The 20,373-nt window shown below is 45.1% G+C and overlaps 2 protein-coding genes across 2 annotated transcripts in view; one reads left to right on the top strand and one right to left on the bottom strand.

The window, feature by feature from the left end:
- LOC309522770 (vomeronasal type-2 receptor 26-like) overlaps positions 1-20,373 on the bottom strand; it is an 83,604-nt gene that overhangs the window by 43,666 nt on the left and 19,565 nt on the right. The gene's annotated exons all lie outside the window — the stretch shown is intronic.
- LOC309522771 (vomeronasal type-2 receptor 26-like) lies at positions 1,609-11,481 on the top strand (the record flags this gene model as incomplete). The annotated part of the gene is made up of 6 exons (XM_082206322.1): positions 1,609-1,832; positions 3,271-3,562; positions 7,099-7,908; positions 8,650-8,877; positions 9,875-10,001; positions 10,583-11,481. 6 exons carry the CDS (start codon positions 1,609-1,611, stop codon positions 11,479-11,481), a joined length of 2,580 nt encoding a protein of 859 aa, XP_082062448.1.

Here is a 20,373-nt window from a genome sequence, read left to right as displayed (position 1 = left end):
ATCTGGATTGAGCTTCAGTTGGTTGGCTCTCATCCAGTCCATTGCCGAGGCAAGACACTGGTCCAGCACTTCCACTGCCTCCCCTGCAGATGTGAAGGAGAAATAGAGCTGAGTGTCATCAGCATAATTCTGACAACCTACTTGAAACCTCCAGATAACCCCACCCAGCAATTTCATGTAGATGTTCAACAATGTGGGGGACAGGATTGAGCCCTGCGGAACCCCACATTCAAGGTTCCCAGCGCTGAAAAGTAACACCGTCTGGGAATGACCATCCAAGTAGGACTGGAACCACCACCACCATCTGGTGTGCGGCCACATGCTCCAAAACCTTGCTCAGCAAAGGGAGATTAGCAACAGTTATTTCCCTAGTCAAGTGGTGCATGGATTTTAGGAAATAGGTCAAATAAATAGATACATACATATTAATAAATACTTGATAAAGAATAACAAAGCTGCTAGAATGCTAGCCTGGCTTCTGCGCACACAATTTGTTTATGAGTAGAGAAGTTTCTGCTCAAAGACGGGGAGCAAGTTGGTTCCATGTGCAACAGAAGCTCACCTTCCGCAGAACATGTCGAAGGGGAAGGGAGAGCCTAAGGCTCAGAGCAACCTTTTTTCCCTCCACCAACCCCAGAGAGCTTCCCTCTGTTGGAGAAGCCTTTCAAAGAAGTGGTGGAAATTCACTTGAAGTTGCTTCAAAACCACCAACATGCTACTTCCCTTCAGGGGGAGAACCAGAAGGGATTGGCAGGAATCAAATCCACCCAAAGTGGCCAACTAGAAGAAGGAGAAGAGTTTGGATTTGATATCCCGCTTTATCACTACCCTAAGGAGTCTCAAAGCGGCTCACAATCTCCTTTTCCTTCCTTCCCCACAACAAGCACTCTGTGAGGTGAGTGAGACTTAGAGACTTCAGAGAAGTGTGACTGGCCCAAGGTCACCCAGCAGCTGCAAGTGGAGGAGCGGGGAAGCGAACCCGGTTCACCAAGTTACGAGTCCACCGCTCTTAACCACTACACCACACTGGCTCTCTAAAGCATCCCTAACAGATAGCCATCCAAACTCTGCTTAAAAACCTCCAAGGAAGGAGAGTCGATGGTCGGATCCAGATGCAGGCCTCTTCTTTGGTCCTTGGGAGCAAAGTTCAGGCCAAACTTCCAATTCCCCAAAACACCTTTTGACTTTTCTCCATCATGTTTTTCTCCAGCTCTGCACCTGCTGCCAGAGCCACTCAAGACTTCGGAAAGTTAGTGTCATGAAACTTATTCCACTTGGAATAATCAAAATTATAGTCATCTCATCTTCTGAAAGCTCAGGAGATATTTCTGGAGATTGCATGAGCCTTGGAAAGCAACAACAGCATGACAATATTAATTGTGCTGTGTCTGGGAAAGAAAAAGTTGGTGCCGAGAATATTTCCTGTGTTGGAGACAGACTGAGACAAGCTGTAGAACTGGCGTAAGAGGGGTGTGCCTGCCTTGTGCTTCCTAGCTCCGAAGGTAGAGTTGAAAACCACCCAGATTGGGAAAGCCCAGGCAGTCTGGTCTTGCAAGAGTCTTTGGGTTCTTCTGCGTTGTCTTCTTGGCGGGAGGAGGCAGAGCCAGAATGAGATCCCTGCTCCTTCTGTTGCAGCTTCTGCTGCTCATGATGCTCTTTGGAGTCTGCGGGAACCACAAGGCGAAATGCCCCTTGAATCTGGTCAGGGATCAAACGGATGCTCGCAATTACTACCGGCCTGGACACTTTCTCATCAGTGGGATCATCTCTCCAAAATACCTTATGGAAACTCCATACGTCTTTTCTCAGACACCCTTCGCCAGGATTGAAAAGTATGTTCGAGGGGTTCTTATTTATCAAGGAAATAGCTCCTTTCTCAGGGCTGGGGAGCCAAGGGCTGATGTTGCAGGACCTGACCATTGGTCTTGCTGGCTGGGGGTGATGGGCGCTGGGGGGGTCCAGTAAAAGATTCCACACAAACCTCTCCTATTTCAATGTTCTCTGGGTCGTTCTTAGTGAAACACTCTCCTACCTTTGATTCTGTGTTGCTTTCAGTAGACTGCAAGGATGCCAATGAATCTGGTAAGGGATCAAAAGGATGCAATGTATTTCCTCACCTGCAGGATGCCAAGGCTCAAAGGCTTTATTCAATATTATTTCATTTGGACAATTTAGCAACTGTTGTCAAGGAATCTTAGTTTTACAAATGGATTTTTAAGACCCTCTGCGTGACGTTTAGTGGCTGATTTAAAAAACTTAGAAGTGTCTTAAGTAACTCTTGAGGGACGCGGGTGACACTGTGGGTTAAACCACACAGCCTAGGACTTGCCGATCAGAAGGTCGGTGGTTCGTATCCCCGCCACGGGATGAGCTCCTGTTGCTCGGTCCCTGCTCCTGCCAACCTAGCAGTTCGAAAGCATGTCAAAGTGCATGTAGATAAATAGGTACCGCTCTGGCGGGAAGGTAAACGGCGTTTCCATGTGCTGCTCTGGTTCGCCAGAAGTGGCTTAGTCCTGCTGGCCACATGACCTGGAAGTTGTATGCCGGCTCCCTCAGCCAATAAAGCGAGATGAGCGCTGCAACCCCAGAGTCAGCCATGACTGGACCTAATGGTCAGGGGTCCCTTTACCTTTAAGTAACTTTTGAAAATGGTTAGATTTTTATAGGTGAAGAGCAGGGATGATATGCTTCAAATAAAATGATTATATGGAAAAATACAGACCAGGGGGTGTCCTCATTGGTGTAGAGGCTGATCCAGAATTTTAACACACACTCAAACCTGCAAGCCACAAGTCCTCATTTGTAACTAAAAGAGGACTAAGGTATTTGGTGCTTCTCCTCCTTCAATAAAATTGTCTCTTATTCTAGCCCCTTGGAAAAAGCCAAAGACCACTGTAGCAAAAGCAGCCTTTGCAGCAATTTCCCAGTATATCACAAATTTTGAGGGGCGCCTTCATTTCTTACTCATAGAACCGCAGTAGAAAAGAACCATAGAGTTGGAGAGATGGAAGGGACCTGGAGGAATCTCACCTGAAGTATCCATGACACATGGTCACCTTCGGAGGGAGTCTGTTCCACTGTTGAACAGCTCTGTGTGCTGTTTGCATCAAAGCAGAGATTTCCAAATTTTTGTTCTGTGCTAGAAAGCAAAAGGTTTGATATTAATGCAATAGGATAAATAAATACTAATCTTTGTGAATAATATAACATCCCCACCCACATTCATATGAATATACGTTTCACTCTTTTTAAAGGATTCATTTATTGCAGGGAGGCAAATAGGTCCTACTGGTACATGTTGTCTTTCCTGTTCACCATCGAAGAGATCAACCAGGATCTCAGGCTCTTACCCAACATTACTCTGGGCTACAACATCTATGAGAACTATTTCGATGCAAGGATGACTTCAGACGCCATGCTAGAGCTGCTTGCAGGCAGTGGATGCAATGTTCCCAATTATCACTGTGGAGAACAGAATCACCTGCTGGCTGTTCTTGAAAGAGGCAATACTCTCATCTCAAAAGTGATTTCAGCCTTGTCAGGCATCTACAAAATCCCACAGGTAAGTAGTGGGAGAGCATGGAGGGACAGAGAATTTCAACTGCGTAAAATACTACTTTTTCTTTGGATAGGTCAAGCAGGGATATTTTTAAAAATGGGGAAATCCTGAGCTATGGATCCTACATCCCTTTTTCAAAACTGAGCCTTCACCAACTTGTCACCTCCAGATGTTTCCGACCAAAACTCCCATCAGCCTCAGCCAGCAGTGATTTAGATGTTGTTGTTGTTTAGTCGTTTAGTCGTGTCCGACTCTTCGTGACCCCATGGACCAGAGCACGCCAGGCACTTCTGTCCTCCACTGCCTCCCGCAGTTTGATCAAACTCATGCTAGTAGCTTCAAGAACACCATCCAACCATCTCATTCTCTGTCGTCCCCTTCTCCTTGTGCCCTCCATCTTTCCCAACATCAGGGTCTTTTCCAGGGAGTCCTCTCTTCTCATGAGGTGGCCAAAGTATTGGAGCCTCAGCTTCACGATCTGTCCTTCCAGTGAGCACTCAGGGCTGATTTCCTTCAGGATGGAGAGGTTTGATCTTCTTGCAGTCCATGGGACTCTCAAGAGTCTCCTCCAGCACCATAATTCAAAAGCATCAATTCTTCGGCGATCAGCCTTCTTTATGGTCCAGCTCTCACTTCCATACATCACTACTGGGAAAACCATGGCTTTTACTATACGGACCTTTGTTGGCAAGGTGATGTCTCTGCTTTTTAAGATGTTGTCTAGGTTTGCCATCGCCTTTCTCCCAAGGAGCAGGCGTCTTTTAATTTCGTGACTGCTGTCACCATCTGCACTGATCATGGAGCCCAAGAAAGTAAAATCTCTCACTGCCTCCATTTCTTCCCCATCTATTTGCCAGGAGGTGATGGGCCCAGTGGCCATGATCTTCGTTTTTTTGATGTTGAGCTTCAGACCATATTTTGCGCTCTCCTCTTTCACCCTCATTAAAAGGTTCTTTAATTCCTCTTCACTTTCTGCCATCAAGGTTGTGTCATCTGCATATCTGAGGTTGTTGATATTTCTTCCGGCAATCTTAATTCCGGCTTGGGATTCATCCAGCCCAGCCTTTCGCATGATGAATTCTGCATATAAGTTAAATAAGCAGGGAGACAATATACAGCCTTGCCGTACTCCTTTCCCAATTTGGAACCAATCAGTTGTTCCATATCCAGTTCTAACTGTAGCTTCTTGTCCCACATAGAGATTTCGCAGGAGACAGATGAGGTGATCAGGCACTCCCATTTCTTTAAGAACTTGCCATAGTTTGCTGTGGTCAACACAGTCAAAGGCTTTTGCATAGTCAATGAAGCAGAAGTAGATGTCTTTCTGGAACTCTCTGGCTTTCTCCATAATCCAGCGCATGTTTGCAATTTGGTCTCTGGTTCCTCTGCCTCTTCTAAATCCAGCTTGCACTTCTGGGAGTTCTCGGTCCACATACTGCTTGAGCCTTCCTTGTAGAATTTTAAGCATAACCTTGCTAGCATGTGAAATGAGTGAAATTGTGCGGTAGTTGGAGCATTCTTTGGCACTGCCTTTCTTTGGGATTGGAATGTAGACTGATCTTCTCCAATCCTCTGGCCACTGCTGAGTTTTCCAAACTTGCTGGCATATTGAGTGTAGCACCTTAACAGCATCATCTTTTAAAATTTTAAACAGTTCAGCTGGAATACCATCACTTCCACTGGCCTTGTTATTTGCAGTGCTTTCTAAGGCCCATTTGACTTCACTCTCCAGGATGTCTGGCTCAAGGTCAGCAACCACACTACCTGGGGTGTATGAGACATCCATATCTTTCTGGTATAATTCCTCTGTGTATTCTTGCCACCTCTTCTTGATGTCTTCTGCTTCAGTTAGATCTTTACCACTTTTGTCCTTTATTATGGTAATCTTTGTACGAAATGTTCCTTTCATATTTCCAATTTTCTTGAACAGATCTCTGGTTCTTCCCATTCTGTTGCTTTCCTCTATTTCTTTGCATTGCTCGTTTAAGAAGGCCTTCTTGTCTCTCCTTGCTGTTCTTTGGAAATCTGCATTCAATTTCCTGTATCTTTCACTATCTCCCTCGCATTTTGCTTGCCTTCTCTCCTCCGCTATTTGTAAGGCCTCGTTGGACAGCCACTTTGCTTTCTTGCATTTCTTTTTCATTGGGATGGTTTTAGTTGCTGCCTCCTGTATAATGTTGCGAGCCTCCATCCATAGTTCTTCAGGCACTCTGTCCAGCAAATCTAAATCCTTAAACCTGTTCCTCACTTCCACTGTGTATTCATAAGGGATTTGGTTTAGATTGTATCTTACCTGTCCAGTGGTTTTTCCTACTTTCTTCAGTTTAAGCTTGAATTTTGCTATAAGGAGCTGATGATCTGAGCCACAGTCAGCTCCAGGTCTTGTTTTTGCTGACTGTATAGAGCTTCTCCATCTTTGGCTGCAGAGAATATAATCAATCTGATTTCGATGTTGCCCATCTGGGGATGTCCATGTGTAGAGTCGTCTCTTGTGTTGTTGGAAAAGCGTGTTTGTGATGACCAGCTTGTTCTCTTGACAGAACTCTATTAGCCTTTGCCCTGCTTCGTTTTGATCTCCAAGGCCAAACTTGCCAGTTGTTCCTTTTATCTCTTGATTCCCTACTTTAGCATTCCAATCCCCTATAATGAGCAGAACATCCTTCTTTGGTGTCACTTCGATAAGGTTTTGTAAGTCTTCATAGAACTGGTCAATTTCAGTTTCTTCAGCACCAGTAGTTGGTGCATAAACTTGGATTACTGTGATGTTAAAAGGTCTGCCTTGGATTCGTATCGAGATCATTCTATCATTTTTGAGACTGCATCCCAGTACAGCTTTCGCCACTCTTTTGTTGACTATGAGGGCCACTCCATTTCTCTTACGGGTTTCTTGCCCGCAGTAGTAGATATGGTAGTCATCCGAACTGAATTCGCCCATTCCCGTCCATTTTAGCTCACTGATGCCCAGGATGTCAATATTTATTCTTGCCATCTCATTTTTGACCACATCCAACTTACCCAGGTTCATGGTTCTTACATTCCAGGTTCCTATGCAATATTTTTCTTTACAGCATTGGACTTTCCTTTCGCTTCCATGCATATCCACAACTGAGCGTCCTTTCGGCTTTGGCCCAGCCGCTTCATCAGCTCTGGATCTACTTGTACTTGTCCTCCGCTCTTCCCCAGTAGCATGTTGGACACCTTCCGACCTGAGGGGCTCATCTTCCAGTGTCATAACTTTTATATGCCTGTTGTCTTTGTCCATGGAGTTTTCTTGGCAGGGATACTGGAGTGGCTTGCCGATTCCTACTCCAGGTGGATCACGTTTGGTCAAAACTCTCCACTATGACCTGTTCATCTTGTGTGCCCTGCTCGGCGTAGTTCATAGCTTCCCTGAGTTCTTCAAGCCCCTTCGCCACGGCAAGGCAGTGATCCATGAAGGGGATGATTTAGATAGATATCAGTCATTTCAGATAATTAAATACTGGTATCTGTTATGCTGAAAGTAAAATAAATTGCTGATCTTTTGCTTTCCTTCCTAGATCAGTTATGGCTTCACTGCCCAGGTTCTCGAAGGTAAAACCCTGTTCCCTTTTGTCTACCGGATGAGTCCCAAAGAGGAAAGTCAGTACCAGGGGATTGTTGAATTGCTCCTGCATTTTGGATGGAAGTGGATTGGCCTCTGCACTCCAGACAATGACAGTGGAGAAAGATTTGAGAGCGCTGTGAAACCTCTGATGCTCAGCAAAGGGATCTGCATTGCTTTATCAAAAAGAGTACCAGAAAATGATCTAAATCAATTTATCAGGCCTGGGGAACCTTTTCCCCTATGGAGACAAGTTGGGGTATTTGTTTCCTATATAACCAATGCACTGGGTATCGCAATACTCATGGTAATCAACAATATCTATGAGAAGGAAATAGGGGTGAAAGTCTGGATCACAACAGCTTTGCTAGAAAACAGAATTGGCTTTTCCCTCCCTTCAAATTACTTCCAGCACCTCCATGGTTCTCTGTCCTTTGCAATTCAGACTGGAATAAGGAGCAGCAAAGGTGGCAAATATAAATTGCAGACCAATCTTGAGGATTATTTGAATCAAGCATTTCAGTGTTCATATTCAAAGCATCTGTTGTCCGTGAAAGGCAGGATAAGATGCAGAGAGGAGGAGAAACTGCAGCCATTGCTCCAAGGGGAGCATGAGAGAGTCCTGTCTTATGACAGCTATGGCACTTACATCAATGTTCAGGCTGTGGCTCAGGCATTGCATGCTTCGCTTTCATCGAGATCCCAGAGGAGGCTGATGGTGGAGGAAGGAGAGCAATGGGGACCCCAAAGGCTACAGCCGTGGCAGGTATTTCCTTCCCCCTTTTGCAAACTGCAGTCCACACAGATGCTGATCTTGACTGGGGATAGACCTGTAAAATATCACAGTTACTATTAGTACTAGTAATAGTAGCATACCGCCCAACATTTCTCTGATGAAAATAGAAACATCCCATTCCATAATGATAATCTTACTGCTTATACCCAGGGCTTTTTTTCAGGTGGGAACTCGCTGGAACTCAGTTTTGGCACCTTTCAGGTGGGTGCCATTGCCATTCTCAGAGGGAGGTGTTCATGGTGAGTTCCGGCACCTTCTTTTCTAGAAAAATAGCACTGTTTATACATCTTCTTCAGTTGCCTCAGCACTCTGGGCAGCTCCCAAAATAAAGAAATTCCTACTAAAATATTAAACATTTTAAAATTCCCTAGACTGGAATTGGACAGCTTGTGTGTTGTGTGTTCCCTAAATTGGACAGCTTGTGTGTTGGATAACTCCACATCCTCCAACATTTCTCCAATGTACATAGGGACATTCTAAGGAAAAGTGGGAAATTCCAGGATCAAATGGAAAACTGTCTCTAATTCAGGGACGTCCCTGGAAAATTGGGACACTTGCATGGTCTGTAGTAATAGAAACGGCTGAATAGGAATTCCAGTCTACATGAGATACACGCAGCCCCAAATCATAAGAGGTTGAAGTGAGTAGGACTGAGATATCCATCTTGGCTTCCCGGTTTCTCAGTGCTGGTGCTTTCCCCTGTCATTCCAGCTTCACCCTTTCTTGAGAGAAATCCGGTGTCTGAATACTTCCAGAGGCAGGCTGTGCTTGGATGAGAACTGGGAGCTGCCAGGAGACTTCGATATTATGAACTGGGTGATGTCTCCCAATAAGTCTCATGTCGCTGTGAAAATTGGGAATATAAGGAGAGAGACATCTGCTAGCATAAAGTTCACCATTAACCCAGAAGCTATTGAGTGGCCCAAGAAATTCAACAAGGTAAGGGGAATCATAGAGAGGGGAGGCTAGGAGATCCTGAATATATTTTTCCTTGAACAACTGCTGCAAAATGACTATATCAGGTTGATCAATGATGTCTTGACCGTCCAATAACAGCTGCAACCGCCACTCCTTCTTTCCACAGCAGCTGAGATGGGAGGGGAATTTGGGGTCCTCAGGGAAAGGATAGAGCCCAGAGGTCCTTAGAAAAGACACTATCTATTTCCAAACCAGACTGAGAATTTAAGAATTCTGGACAGAATGTTTAACCGAATGGACTACGTAGAAGAAAAGGGAAAACACCTAGTAAAATTGAACAATTGGGTTTTCATGCATGCAGAAGGATGGAAAGCAATTTATTTTAGAAATGATAATTACTGATTTATTGTGGATTTTTTTAAATTTGTGGAGTAAGCTCACTTGTAGATGTTGCAAATGTTAAACTATTGTACGTGCAGGAACTAAGAAGGGCACAGTTGTTGGTGAAGGATGATAAGTTTTTTTTAAAAAACCCTATTGTAATATAAGGTTAATGTTAAGGGATGGCATATGAACTAGAAATAACTAGGGAAATAGATAAGCAACAAGAGGAAACCTTGCATGCCTCAAGAACAGAGTGAGGGGAAACCACTATTTGGAAAAGTAATATTAAATGTGTCTTAATTAGCGGTTGAGAGATTATCAGAATCCTGAAATTTGGGGAAATCACATGTCAGACCCATTGTCATTTACTTTGAAGTTTTTTTAAGAAGGGAAGCAGGTAAATGGAGAAGAGGAAACAGAGTTCTGTGATGCAAACCTCAGTTGTACTGAACTAATTATGAAGAACAAGATATTCTGGTCGCCCCAATGGTCAGTGGGGGGTTGAAAGGACCCTGATGAGGGGTCAAAGGCTGCAGTCCAGAGATCCATTTGAACTCACTCTATGAGTGAATTACATACACACAAATACTCCTAACTGTTCCTCTTTCTTGCACCTTCTTGTCTTTCTGGTTAGGCCGTACCTCGTTCCAGGTGTACAGAAATATGTCGACCTGGATATGCCAAGGTGGTTCTACAAGGAAAGCCTATTTGCTGCTATGCTTGTGCTCAGTGTGCAGAAGGGACCTTCTCCGCCCAGGAAGGTGGGTGACTCCAAGGGGGAAGGTATTCCTAGAGAGAGTAAACACAGGCCAGAAATCCAGTCTCATACACTTTTTGTGAGAATTCTGCAGACATTGTGGAATGTGGCTCCTTCCTCAACTTCTTTAGGATTAATCCCCTTCATTACATCCTGGAAGAGAATTGAAAGGAATGATAATAAGGAAGAGATCTCTAGTATTTCTTCAAATCGTAATCAAGTTCAGATCATTAGGGATACAGATAGGTAGCCGTGTTGGTCTGCCATAGTCAAAATAAAAAAACTTTTCACCTTCTCACCCCTTGCCTTTTCCTGTAAGACCTATTGCAGTCGTTAAGAGTCGTCAACAGACTCATCTCAGCTATCTGCCAATCTCCCATTCCCACCACCCTTCTGAGTAATACCCCTCCCCACCTTCTCACTATATAGAAGGATCTGGCAACTTCTGTTTCAGTGTATCTGAAGAAGTGTGCATGCACACGAAAGCTCATACAAAGAACTAACTTAGTTGGTCTTTAAGGTGCTACTGGAAGGAATCATCAGGGATGTAAGTGATGCTGCAGCCACTCTTTTTCTCTTCCCCAGATGCAGAACATTGCACCAAATGCTCAGAAGATCACCTTTCAAACAAGGACAGAGATCAATGTGTCCCCAAGATTATCATCTTCCTGGCTTATGAAGAATATTTGGGAATGGTTTTAGCTTGCGTTGCCCTCTTCTTGTCCTTAACAGCAGGCATTGTGTTGGGAATCTTCATTAAATACAAGGAAACTCCCATAGTCAAAGCCAACAACCGGGACCTCTCCTACATCCTGCTCGTCTCCCTCCTGCTTTCCTTTCTGTCCTCCTTCCTCTTCATCGGGCGCCCAAGGAAAGAGACCTGCCTTCTCCGACAAACGGCCTTCAGCATCATCTTCTCAGTTGCTGTTTCTTCTGTCTTGGCAAAGACCATCACGGTGGTGCTGGCCTTCCTGGCCATAAAGCCCGGGAACAGGGTGAGGAGATGGCTGGGCAAGAGTCTGGCCAACTCCATTGTCATCTCCTGTTCTGCGGGGCAAGTTCTCATCTGCACCATCTGGCTGGGCTCTTCTCCCCCATTCCCAGAGCCCGACATGCACTCCCAGGTGGAAGAGATCATCCTGCAATGCAACGAAGGGTCTGTGGCCATGTTTTATGTTGCCCTCGGCTACCTGGGCTTCCTGGCTGCCACCTGCTTCACGGTGGCTTTCCTAGCCAGGAAGCTGCCTGGCTCCTTCAACGAAGCCAAGCTGATCACCTTCAGCATGCTGGTCTTCTGCAGTGTTTGGGTGTCTTTTGTGCCCACCTACCTGAGCACCAAGGGCAAGTACATGGTGGCCGTGCAGATCTTCTCTATGTTGGCCTCCAGTGCTGGGCTTCTGGGCTGCATCTTCCTTCCCAAGTGTTACGTTATTGTGCTGAGGCCTGATCTCAACACAAAGGAGCACCTGACAACAAGGAATTAAGGGGCATCTGATTCTTAAAATAGTCCATGTTCATGATGTCTAGAAGTGCATAAAGGAAACATAGCTACTCATCCATGTTGCTTATTCCCTATCTCTGAAAGAGATTGTGTTCATTCTTAGGTTAGGTTTTAGGAAGTCCTGTTGACATGAACAGTAAGATGGGAGGAAATGTTTTGCTACCTTGCTTTGCCAAGGACTACAGTGAGTCCTGGTCTACTGCCCTTAGTTTGTAACCTATGATCTTTTAATAATTTTGTGTTTGGTTATGCCAGTTCTATGTATTCAATTTTCTATGCTCCATTTCCCGCATTTATGCGCTATCATTCATAATCTGATGTCAGGGAACTGACATCGGAGCGAGAGGCGAAGGGGAGGCTCCCAGATGATGCTGGCGACCCAGCAGCAGGGGGAGAAACAGCTCAGTAGAGGGGGAAGACAATCAGCGCAACACCAGGGATAAAGGGAGCCAGATGGGGGAAGTGGAGAGAGGGCTCCAGGACTCTTCACTGGACATCAGTGAGGAGAGCCCAGGTCCTCTGCTACCCACGCCTACCCTGTGCAGAAGACTCCCGCGCAGTGAGAGGAGGAGGAGACTGGGTGTCAAACAACTTTTATGTTGGAAGAGGTTCAAGAAACGCCCACTGACGGATTCTGCCAGTGACTGAGGCAGCCGCGATGAGAAGGGGCTGTGCAGTCGGAAAGTTTTAACAAGGCAAATTAACCGAGAAAGGCACCAGTTTACGCACGAGTAACTCATACCCATTACAGCTCACTTCACATCATTTCATTCTCCTAAGCTTTGTATATCAATAAACTGAGAAATTCATTTAAGACATCTTCCGTAGTCTGTTGGTTTAATTTCTGTATTGTGTAAGCTCTGCTCCCTGATCCAAAGAGTAGCAGCTGACCTTAGCCAACCCGCGACTGGGATCCAATGAATTTTATTGCACTGGCCAGGGTTAGGGATAGGGTTAGAGGGGAGAGGGAACTCCGGCGCTCACGGGAGTGGCAGGCCGCCTACGCCAATCTGGGCGAGTCATTGTGAAAGGAGGCGGGGAGAGTAGAGCTGGGGAAGGCAATGGGTCACGAAAGGCAGCAGTGGAAACAGAGAGGTGGGGCGGGGTTTAGTGGGGAGTGGTCACGCCCACTAGGCAGGGCAAGGCAAAGCTAGGAGGAGCCTCTGGCTTGACTTATTTCATTATTACTAATATTAATTAGTAATGAAATATTTATTTGGGGGAATGTATATTATATTATATTATATTATATTATATTATATTATATTATATTATATTATATTATATTATATTATATTATATTATATTATATTATATTATATTATTATTACATCACATCACATCACATCATATCACATATTATTATATCATATTATATTGGGACGGGGATGGCTCTGTGGGTTAAACCACAGAACCTAGGACTTGCCAATCAGAAGGTCGGTGGTTCAAACCCCACGACGGGGTGAGCTCCCATTGTTCGGTCCCAGCTCCTGCCAACCTAGCAGTTTGAAAGCAAGTCAAAGTGCAAGTAGATAAATAGGTACCACTCCGGTGGGAAGGTAAACGGTGTTTCCATGCACTGCTCTGGTTCGTCAGAAGGACCATGCTGGCCACATGACCCAGAAGCTGTACGCAGGCTCCCTCGGCAAAGAAATCAAGATGAGTGCCGCAACCCCAGAGTCATCCGCGACTGGACCTAACGGTCAGGGGTCCCTTAACCTTTACGTACAGTGGTGCCCCGCAAGACGAACGCCTCGCAAGACGGAAAACCCGCTAGACGAAAGGGTTTTCCGTTTTGGAGGCGCTTCGCAAAACGAATTTCCCTATGGGCTTCCTTCGCAAGACGAAAGACCATAGGGAAATCTCCGGGACAGCGGGGAAGCGCAGCGCGTCTTCCCCACTGTCCTCGGACCTCCTCCGAAGGCTGGCGGTGGGGCGGAAAGCCCTTCTCCCCGCGCCAGCCTTCGGAAGGCTGATCCAAAGGCTGGCGGTGGGGCGGAAAGCCCTTCTCCCCGGGCCAGCCTTCGGAAGTCTCCTCCGAAGGCTGGCGGTGGGGCGGAAAGCCCTTCTCCCCGCACCAGCCTTCGGATGGCTGTCCTGAAGACTTGCGGTGGGAGGAGGGTTTTCCTTCCCACCGCCAACATTCAGAATGCTGTTCTGGATGTTGGCGGTGGGGAGGAAAAACTCTCCTCCCACCGCAAGCCCCGGGAACAGAGGGAAAGCGCTGCGCGCCTTCCCCTCTGTTCCCGTACCTGTCCTGAAGGCTTGCGGTGGGGAGAAAAGCCCTTCTCCGCACCGCCAGCCTGGCAAGCGGTTTCCATAGGAACGCATTAATTGATTTTCAATGCATTCCTATGGGAAACCGTGCTTCGCAAGACGAAAAACTCGCAAGATGAAAAAACTTGCGGAACGAATTTCGTCTTGCGAGGCACCACTGTATTGTATTGTATTGTATTGTATTGTATTGTATTGTATTGTATTGTATTGTATTGTATTGTATTGTATTACATTACATATTACTGTATTTTCCCGTGTAGAACATGCCCCCGTGTATAAGACACCCCCTATATTGGGGGACTCAATATTAAGGAAATGGGGGGTTCCATTTTCCTCGTCTTATACACGGAAAAGTACAATATATTATATTATATTATATTATATTATATTATATTATATTATATTATATTATATTATATTATATTATATTATATTATATTATTATATTATATTATACAGGGTGAATCATAATGAAGTATACAGTTTCAATACCCTATAAAAAATAATATAATATATCTCATGTTACCTGTGACAGAATTGTAGGGGAATGTTTAATGTTTTTTTAGAAACAATCACAGATATTCTATGTGTGCACCCTTTGTCACACGTCACACATCACAATCGAAAATGCTGTTGCACAACAAACTCCATTTTGCTCAATTCATTTTTAAAAAAATAATATTTATTAATTTTCCAACAGTTTAAACACATTACTAAAAAAAGACAATACAATACAAAAACACATAAAACTAACAAAACAAAAACAAAACCCATTTAAAACACATCAAACAATTTCATTATCTTATCTTTCATTCACTTATTTCCACGACCTCCTCACACCTCCCTTTTTGTATTCCACTTCTATTAATTGTTTCAGCAATTCCGTTCCATCTTCCTCTGTTTTCTATCCTATAATTATCTTAACACATTCTAACCTTATTTTTTCCTTTAACACTCTATCAATCTATTTATACTTAATTCCTTATAACATTTCTACTAAAGCCATATAACTTCATTCCAACATTTTCCTAACGTTCATTAATTTTACAGTATTTCTGTCAATAGTCTTTAAACTTTTTCCAGTCTTCTTCCACTGACTCGGGTTTTGCCAGTCATTTCCGCCAGTTCCATATAGTCCATCAACTTCATCGGCCATCCTTCTTGGGTGGGTGAATCTTGTATCTTCCAATACTTCGCAATGAGTATTCTTGCTGCTGTTGTTGCATACATAAAAATAACAAAGAAAAAGAGGTTCTGTCCTTCTTTGGCACCAATTGGCCGACCATGCCCAGGAGAAAGGCCTCTGGTTTCTTCAGGAAGGTATATTTAAATACCTTTTTCATTTCGTTATATATTGTCTCCCAGAATGTCTTAATCCTTGGGCATGTCCACCAAAGGTGAAAGAATCGATTCTTCTCTTTTCTCCCTCCTCTTCCAGGTCTGAAGGCCCTCACAATTCTAAACTCTTCTTGACCCAAGTCCACAATCCAAAAGTCAGCAAATTCCTGTGTATGAAAGTCTGTCAAACTTTTCTCCAATTCCGGTAGGGCTCTAATCCTCAGATTCCTCTGTTTTCCTTTACATTCAATCATAGCAAGCGTCAACTTATGCTCATCAAGTTGCCTCTGCAGGGCTGGGACTCTCTCTCTCTCCAATTGTGTTACTTTACATTCCGCAGCAACGGCTTTCTCCCTGGCTTCCTCCGCAGTCTGCCGTATCAAAATAGATTCCTGTATCAATTTCTGGATGGTCTCTGTATTGGTATTCACCTTTTGTCCCAGATTATTTATACTTTCTGTATTTAAGTCAATTTTAGTAGTTGTGGCATCCACTTTCACATTTGTCACATCATCAGTTCTGTCACATTTTCCACCAATACTTTCGTTCTACCTTTATTTAGTTTAAAACCTGCTACTTCTCCAACTTGAGAATCTGTTCAAGACCTTGTTTGGCTAGCCATGGGGTCTTCTACAGTTACCACATGGTCATCTGCAAATGCCTTGAGTTTATATGCTTTGTAACCTACTGTTGGGACACGGGTGGCACTGTGGGTTAAATGACAGAGCCTAGGACTTGCCAATCAGAAGGTCGGCGGTTCAAATCCCCACAACGGGGTGAGCTCCCGTTGCTCGGTCCCTGCTCCTTCCAACCTAGCAGTTCGAAAGCACGTCAAAGTGCAAGTAGATAAATAGGTACCGCTCCGGCGGGAAGGTAAACAGTGTTTCCGTGCGCTGCTCTAGTTCGCCAGAAGCGGCTTAGTCATGCTGGCCACATGACCCGGAAGCTGTACGCCGGCTCCCTCTGCCAATAAAGCGAGATGAGCGCCCCAACCCCAGAGTTGGCCGCGACTGGACCTAATGGTCAGGGGTCCCTTTACCTTTACCTTTAACCTACTGTTATCCCTTTTATTTCTTCATCTGATCTTCTACTTCTGACCAGGGTCTCTAAAACAAAAATAATAATGGTGACTGGGGATATCCCTCTCTTGTCCCTTTCATTATTTTGAATTTTTCTGTTATTACATTATTTACTATCATCATAGCCTGTTAGTCAGAATAAATTGAGTCAATTCCTGTAAGTACAGTGGTACCTCGGGTTACAGACGCTTCAGGTTAAACAATGTGGGGGGGGAGAAGGAGGAGGAGGAGGAGGAGGAGGAGGAGGAGGAGGAGAAAAAGAAAATTTTATTTATATCCTGCCCTCCCCAGTCGAAGCCGGGCTAAGAGCGGCTACGAATAAAAGTAACACAGAATTCTAAAATCAATTCATTCTAAAATCAATTCAAAATCAAATTAATGGCAACCATTGGGCTACAGTTCTGTGGGGATGACCAAAGGAGGGGGTCCGACTGTGTCCTGGCTGAACAGCTCCGTCTTGCAGGCCCTGCGGAAAGATGTCAAGTCCCGCAGGGCCCTAGTCTCTTGGGACAGAGCGTTCCACCAGACTGGGGCCACGACCGAAAAGGCCCTGGCTCTGGTTGAGGCCAGCCTCACCTCCCTGTGGCCCGGGACCTCCAAGATGTTTTTGTTTGAAGACCATAAGGTCCTCCATGGGACATACCAGGAGAGGCAGCCCCGTAGATACGAGGGACCTAGGCCCTATAGGGCTTTAAAGGTTAAGCCAGCATCCTAACCTTATCCTACATATTATTATTATTCAACTACCAGATTTTTAGAAGACATCTGAAGGCAGCCCTGTTTAGGGAAGCTTTTAATGTTTGATGTATTACAGTATTTTAATATTTTTTTGGAAGCTGCCCAGAGTGGCAGGGTATAAATAATTTTATTATTGTTGTTGTTGTTGTTGTTGTTGTTGTTGTTATTATTATTATTATTATTATTATTATTATTATTATTATTATCATCCTGCACTCCACCGGGAGCCAGTGCCCTGTGGATAGGATCGAGCCCTGTGAAACCCCACATTCAAGGCTCCCGGAGCTGAAAAGCGTTCCCCAACTAACACCGTCTGGAAACGACGTCAGACCTAAACTGACGCGCAGCGTAAACGACTAATGCAGAGTTTTTAATTGACTTTACCGAGTTAAAATAAACTTCTTCCTAAACAACATGGTTCCAAACAGTTTGACGGAGATTCCACACTGCTCCCAACTGAGGCAGACGGACTCTGACTGACACCTGACAGAGAAGGCAGAGACACAATGGCGGCCAAGTCCCCTGCCAGAGTGACTCCGCAGTCAGCCGTCCGGCCGGGAGAAGAGGACTAGGGCCAAAGGACGGCGCAGTCCCAGCCCTTCCCAGCCTCTTGGCTGCTTCTTTGTCCCATGGCCGAAACCCCACTGGAAACGGATCCAGAAAATCAGTTTCTTTCCAAGGCGCCTGGATCTGGTCTGTGGCCGCTTACTCCGGAACATTACTGAAATATACTCAGAGTCGAAAGTGGATTTCATGCTCTTTATTCAGCTCATAGTGGTGAGGAGGGAATGAAAGTCCCCCCAAAGTATCTGCTTTATATACATTATTTACACAATGGGCTGCACGTGATTGGCTAATTCCGGGATTCTCCTGTGGGCCAATCAGGTTGGGGATTCACTTCCATCTGGAGCTGGATTGGGTGGCTCCTGGAGACCAATCATTGTGCTGCATTCTGAATCCTATTGTTCTAGGACCAATCAGACTGCTGCATTTTGGATCCTATTCAACTCAGTACATAACAATTACACATGAAAGGGAGATGAGAAACTGGCCGGTGGTTAGTTAGGTTTTCTGAATGCAACCACAACAGCCGGGACTTTATACACACGGAAGTGGAAAGAAGGAGAATTCCCCACCAAGGAGGAATGGCTGATGAAGCTGGTGGAAGATGCGGAAAGGGAGAAATTCCCTGCTAAACTTCGGGGCTGAGATAAATAAATAAGAATAAATAAATTGATAAAGAATAATAAAGCTGCTAGAATGCTAGCCTGGCTTCTGCGCACACAATTTGTTTATGAGTAGAGAAGTTTCTGCTCAAAGACGAGGAGCAAGTTGGCTCCATGTGCAACAGAAGCTCACCTTCCGCAGAACATGTCAAAGGGGAAGGGAGAGTCAAAAGTTCAGAGCAACCTTTCTCCCCTCAACCAAATCCAGAGAGCTTCCCTCTGTTGGAGAAGCCTTTCAAAGATGGGGTGGAAATTCACTTGAAGTTGCTTCGAAGCCACCAAGGTGCTACTTCCCTTCCGGGGGAGAACCAGAAGAGAGCGGCAGGAATCAAGCAGCCCAGACCCACCCAAAGCGGCCAGAGGGTGGGCTTGAGAAATCCCTCCCCATCGCAGGCTCCACCAGTCTCTGTCTCTAGCAGCCTCCAAGAAACAAAATCCCACCACCATGTATCCCGTTGACAGTACTGAGGGTGGCATTTCTCAGCATTCTCCATTGATTGATTTTTATTTATTCATATTTATTCCTTTATTTATTGATGTACTGAACCTATATATTGCCCTATCCCTGGAGGTCTCAAGGCGGTTCACAGAACAAAATCAAAATATAAAACCACAACATATATAATCAAAATAAAAACAACAAGCCAATAATGCCCCCCCAAACCCCCACATTTTAAAAGGGCTTAGGATGCCTAAGATACAAGGCTGGGACTCCTTCATCTGGCTGTTGTCCATCCCTGACTCTCCCACCTCTTCTTAAAACCTCCAATGAATCATAGAATGGGAGACTTGGAAAGGGACCCCAAGGTCCTCTAGTCCAACCCTCTGCAATGCAGGAATCTCAGCTGAAGAATCCCAACAGATGGCCATCCAAACTCTGCTTCAAAACCTCCAAGGAAGGAGAGTCCATGGTTGGATCCAGCTCCTTCTTTGGTGCTTGTGAGCAAAGTTCAGGCCAAACTTCCAACTTCCAAGCACACCCCTTGACTTCTGTCCAACATGTTTTTATCCAGTTCTGCACCTGCCGCTTGAGCCATTCAAGACTCCAGTAAGTTATTGTGCTGAAACTTATTCCACTTAGAATAGTCAAAATTATAGTGATCTCATCTTCTAAAAGCTCAGGAGATTTTTCTGGAGATTGCATGAGCCTCGGAAAGCAACAACAGCATGGCAATATTAATAGAAAAAGTTGGTGCAGAGAATTTTTCCTGTGTTGGAGACAGACTGAGTCAAGATGCAGAGCTGGCGAATGAGGGGTGTGCCTGCCTTGCGCTTCCTAGCTCCAAAGGTGGAGTTGAAGACCACCCGGATTGGGAAAGCCCAGGCAGTCTGGTCTTGCAAGAGTCTTTGGGTGCTTCTGCTATGCCTCCTTGGCAGGTAAGAGGAGAAGGAGGAGGCAGAGCCAGAATGAGATCCCTGCTTCTGCTGCTCATGATGCCCTTTGGAGTCTGCGGGAACCACAAGGCGAAATGCCCCTTGAATCTGGTCAGGGATGAAACGGATGCTCGCAATTACTACCGGCCTGGACACTTCCTCATCAGTGGGATCATCTCTCCAATACGCCTTATTGAGACAACTCCATACAACTTTACTCAGACACCCTTCGCCAGGAATGAAGTGTATGTAAAATTATATGCGGATGGGTTTCACGGTCCTCCAGTCCTTGTGATGGTTGTAATAGGAAAGAGCCCCTATCTCAGGGCTGGGGAGCCAAGGGCTGATGTTGCAGGACTACCCTGCCCTGATCATTGGTCTTGCTGGCTGGGGGTGATGGGAACGGGGGGGGGGGGGTTTCCAGTAAAAAACCTCTCTTATTTCCTTCTTCCCTCTGTCTTTCTAAGTAAAACAATCCTGTTCCTATGTGTCTGTGTTGCTTTTAATAGAATGCCAGGATGCCAGTGAATCTGGTCAGGGTTCAAAAGGATGCACTGAATTTCCCCACCTGCAGGATGCCATGAAACTCAGGCAATTTCCAAGGCACAAAGGTTTCATTCCATATTATTCCATTTGGACAATTCTTAAACTGTCATTAAGGAATGCTACAGTTTTGCAAATGGAATTTTAAGAGCCTCTTGGGGACCTTTGGTAGCTGAAGAGCAGGAAAGATGTGCTTTAATTTAATCCTTTTTTGACCACACACAACTGGCCTCATTTCAAAGTATTGAGGTGCTTGACGTTTCTTCCTAAGCCAGAGGGTGGCATGAAACTCAAGCAATT

Source organism: Podarcis vaucheri, assembly GCF_965113315.1.
Source record: "Podarcis vaucheri genome assembly, chromosome: 18".
Classification (NCBI taxonomy): domain Eukaryota; kingdom Metazoa; phylum Chordata; class Lepidosauria; order Squamata; family Lacertidae; genus Podarcis; species Podarcis vaucheri.
Note: the sequence above shows the minus strand (reverse complement) of the source record. Positions and strands in the feature narration are given on the sequence as shown.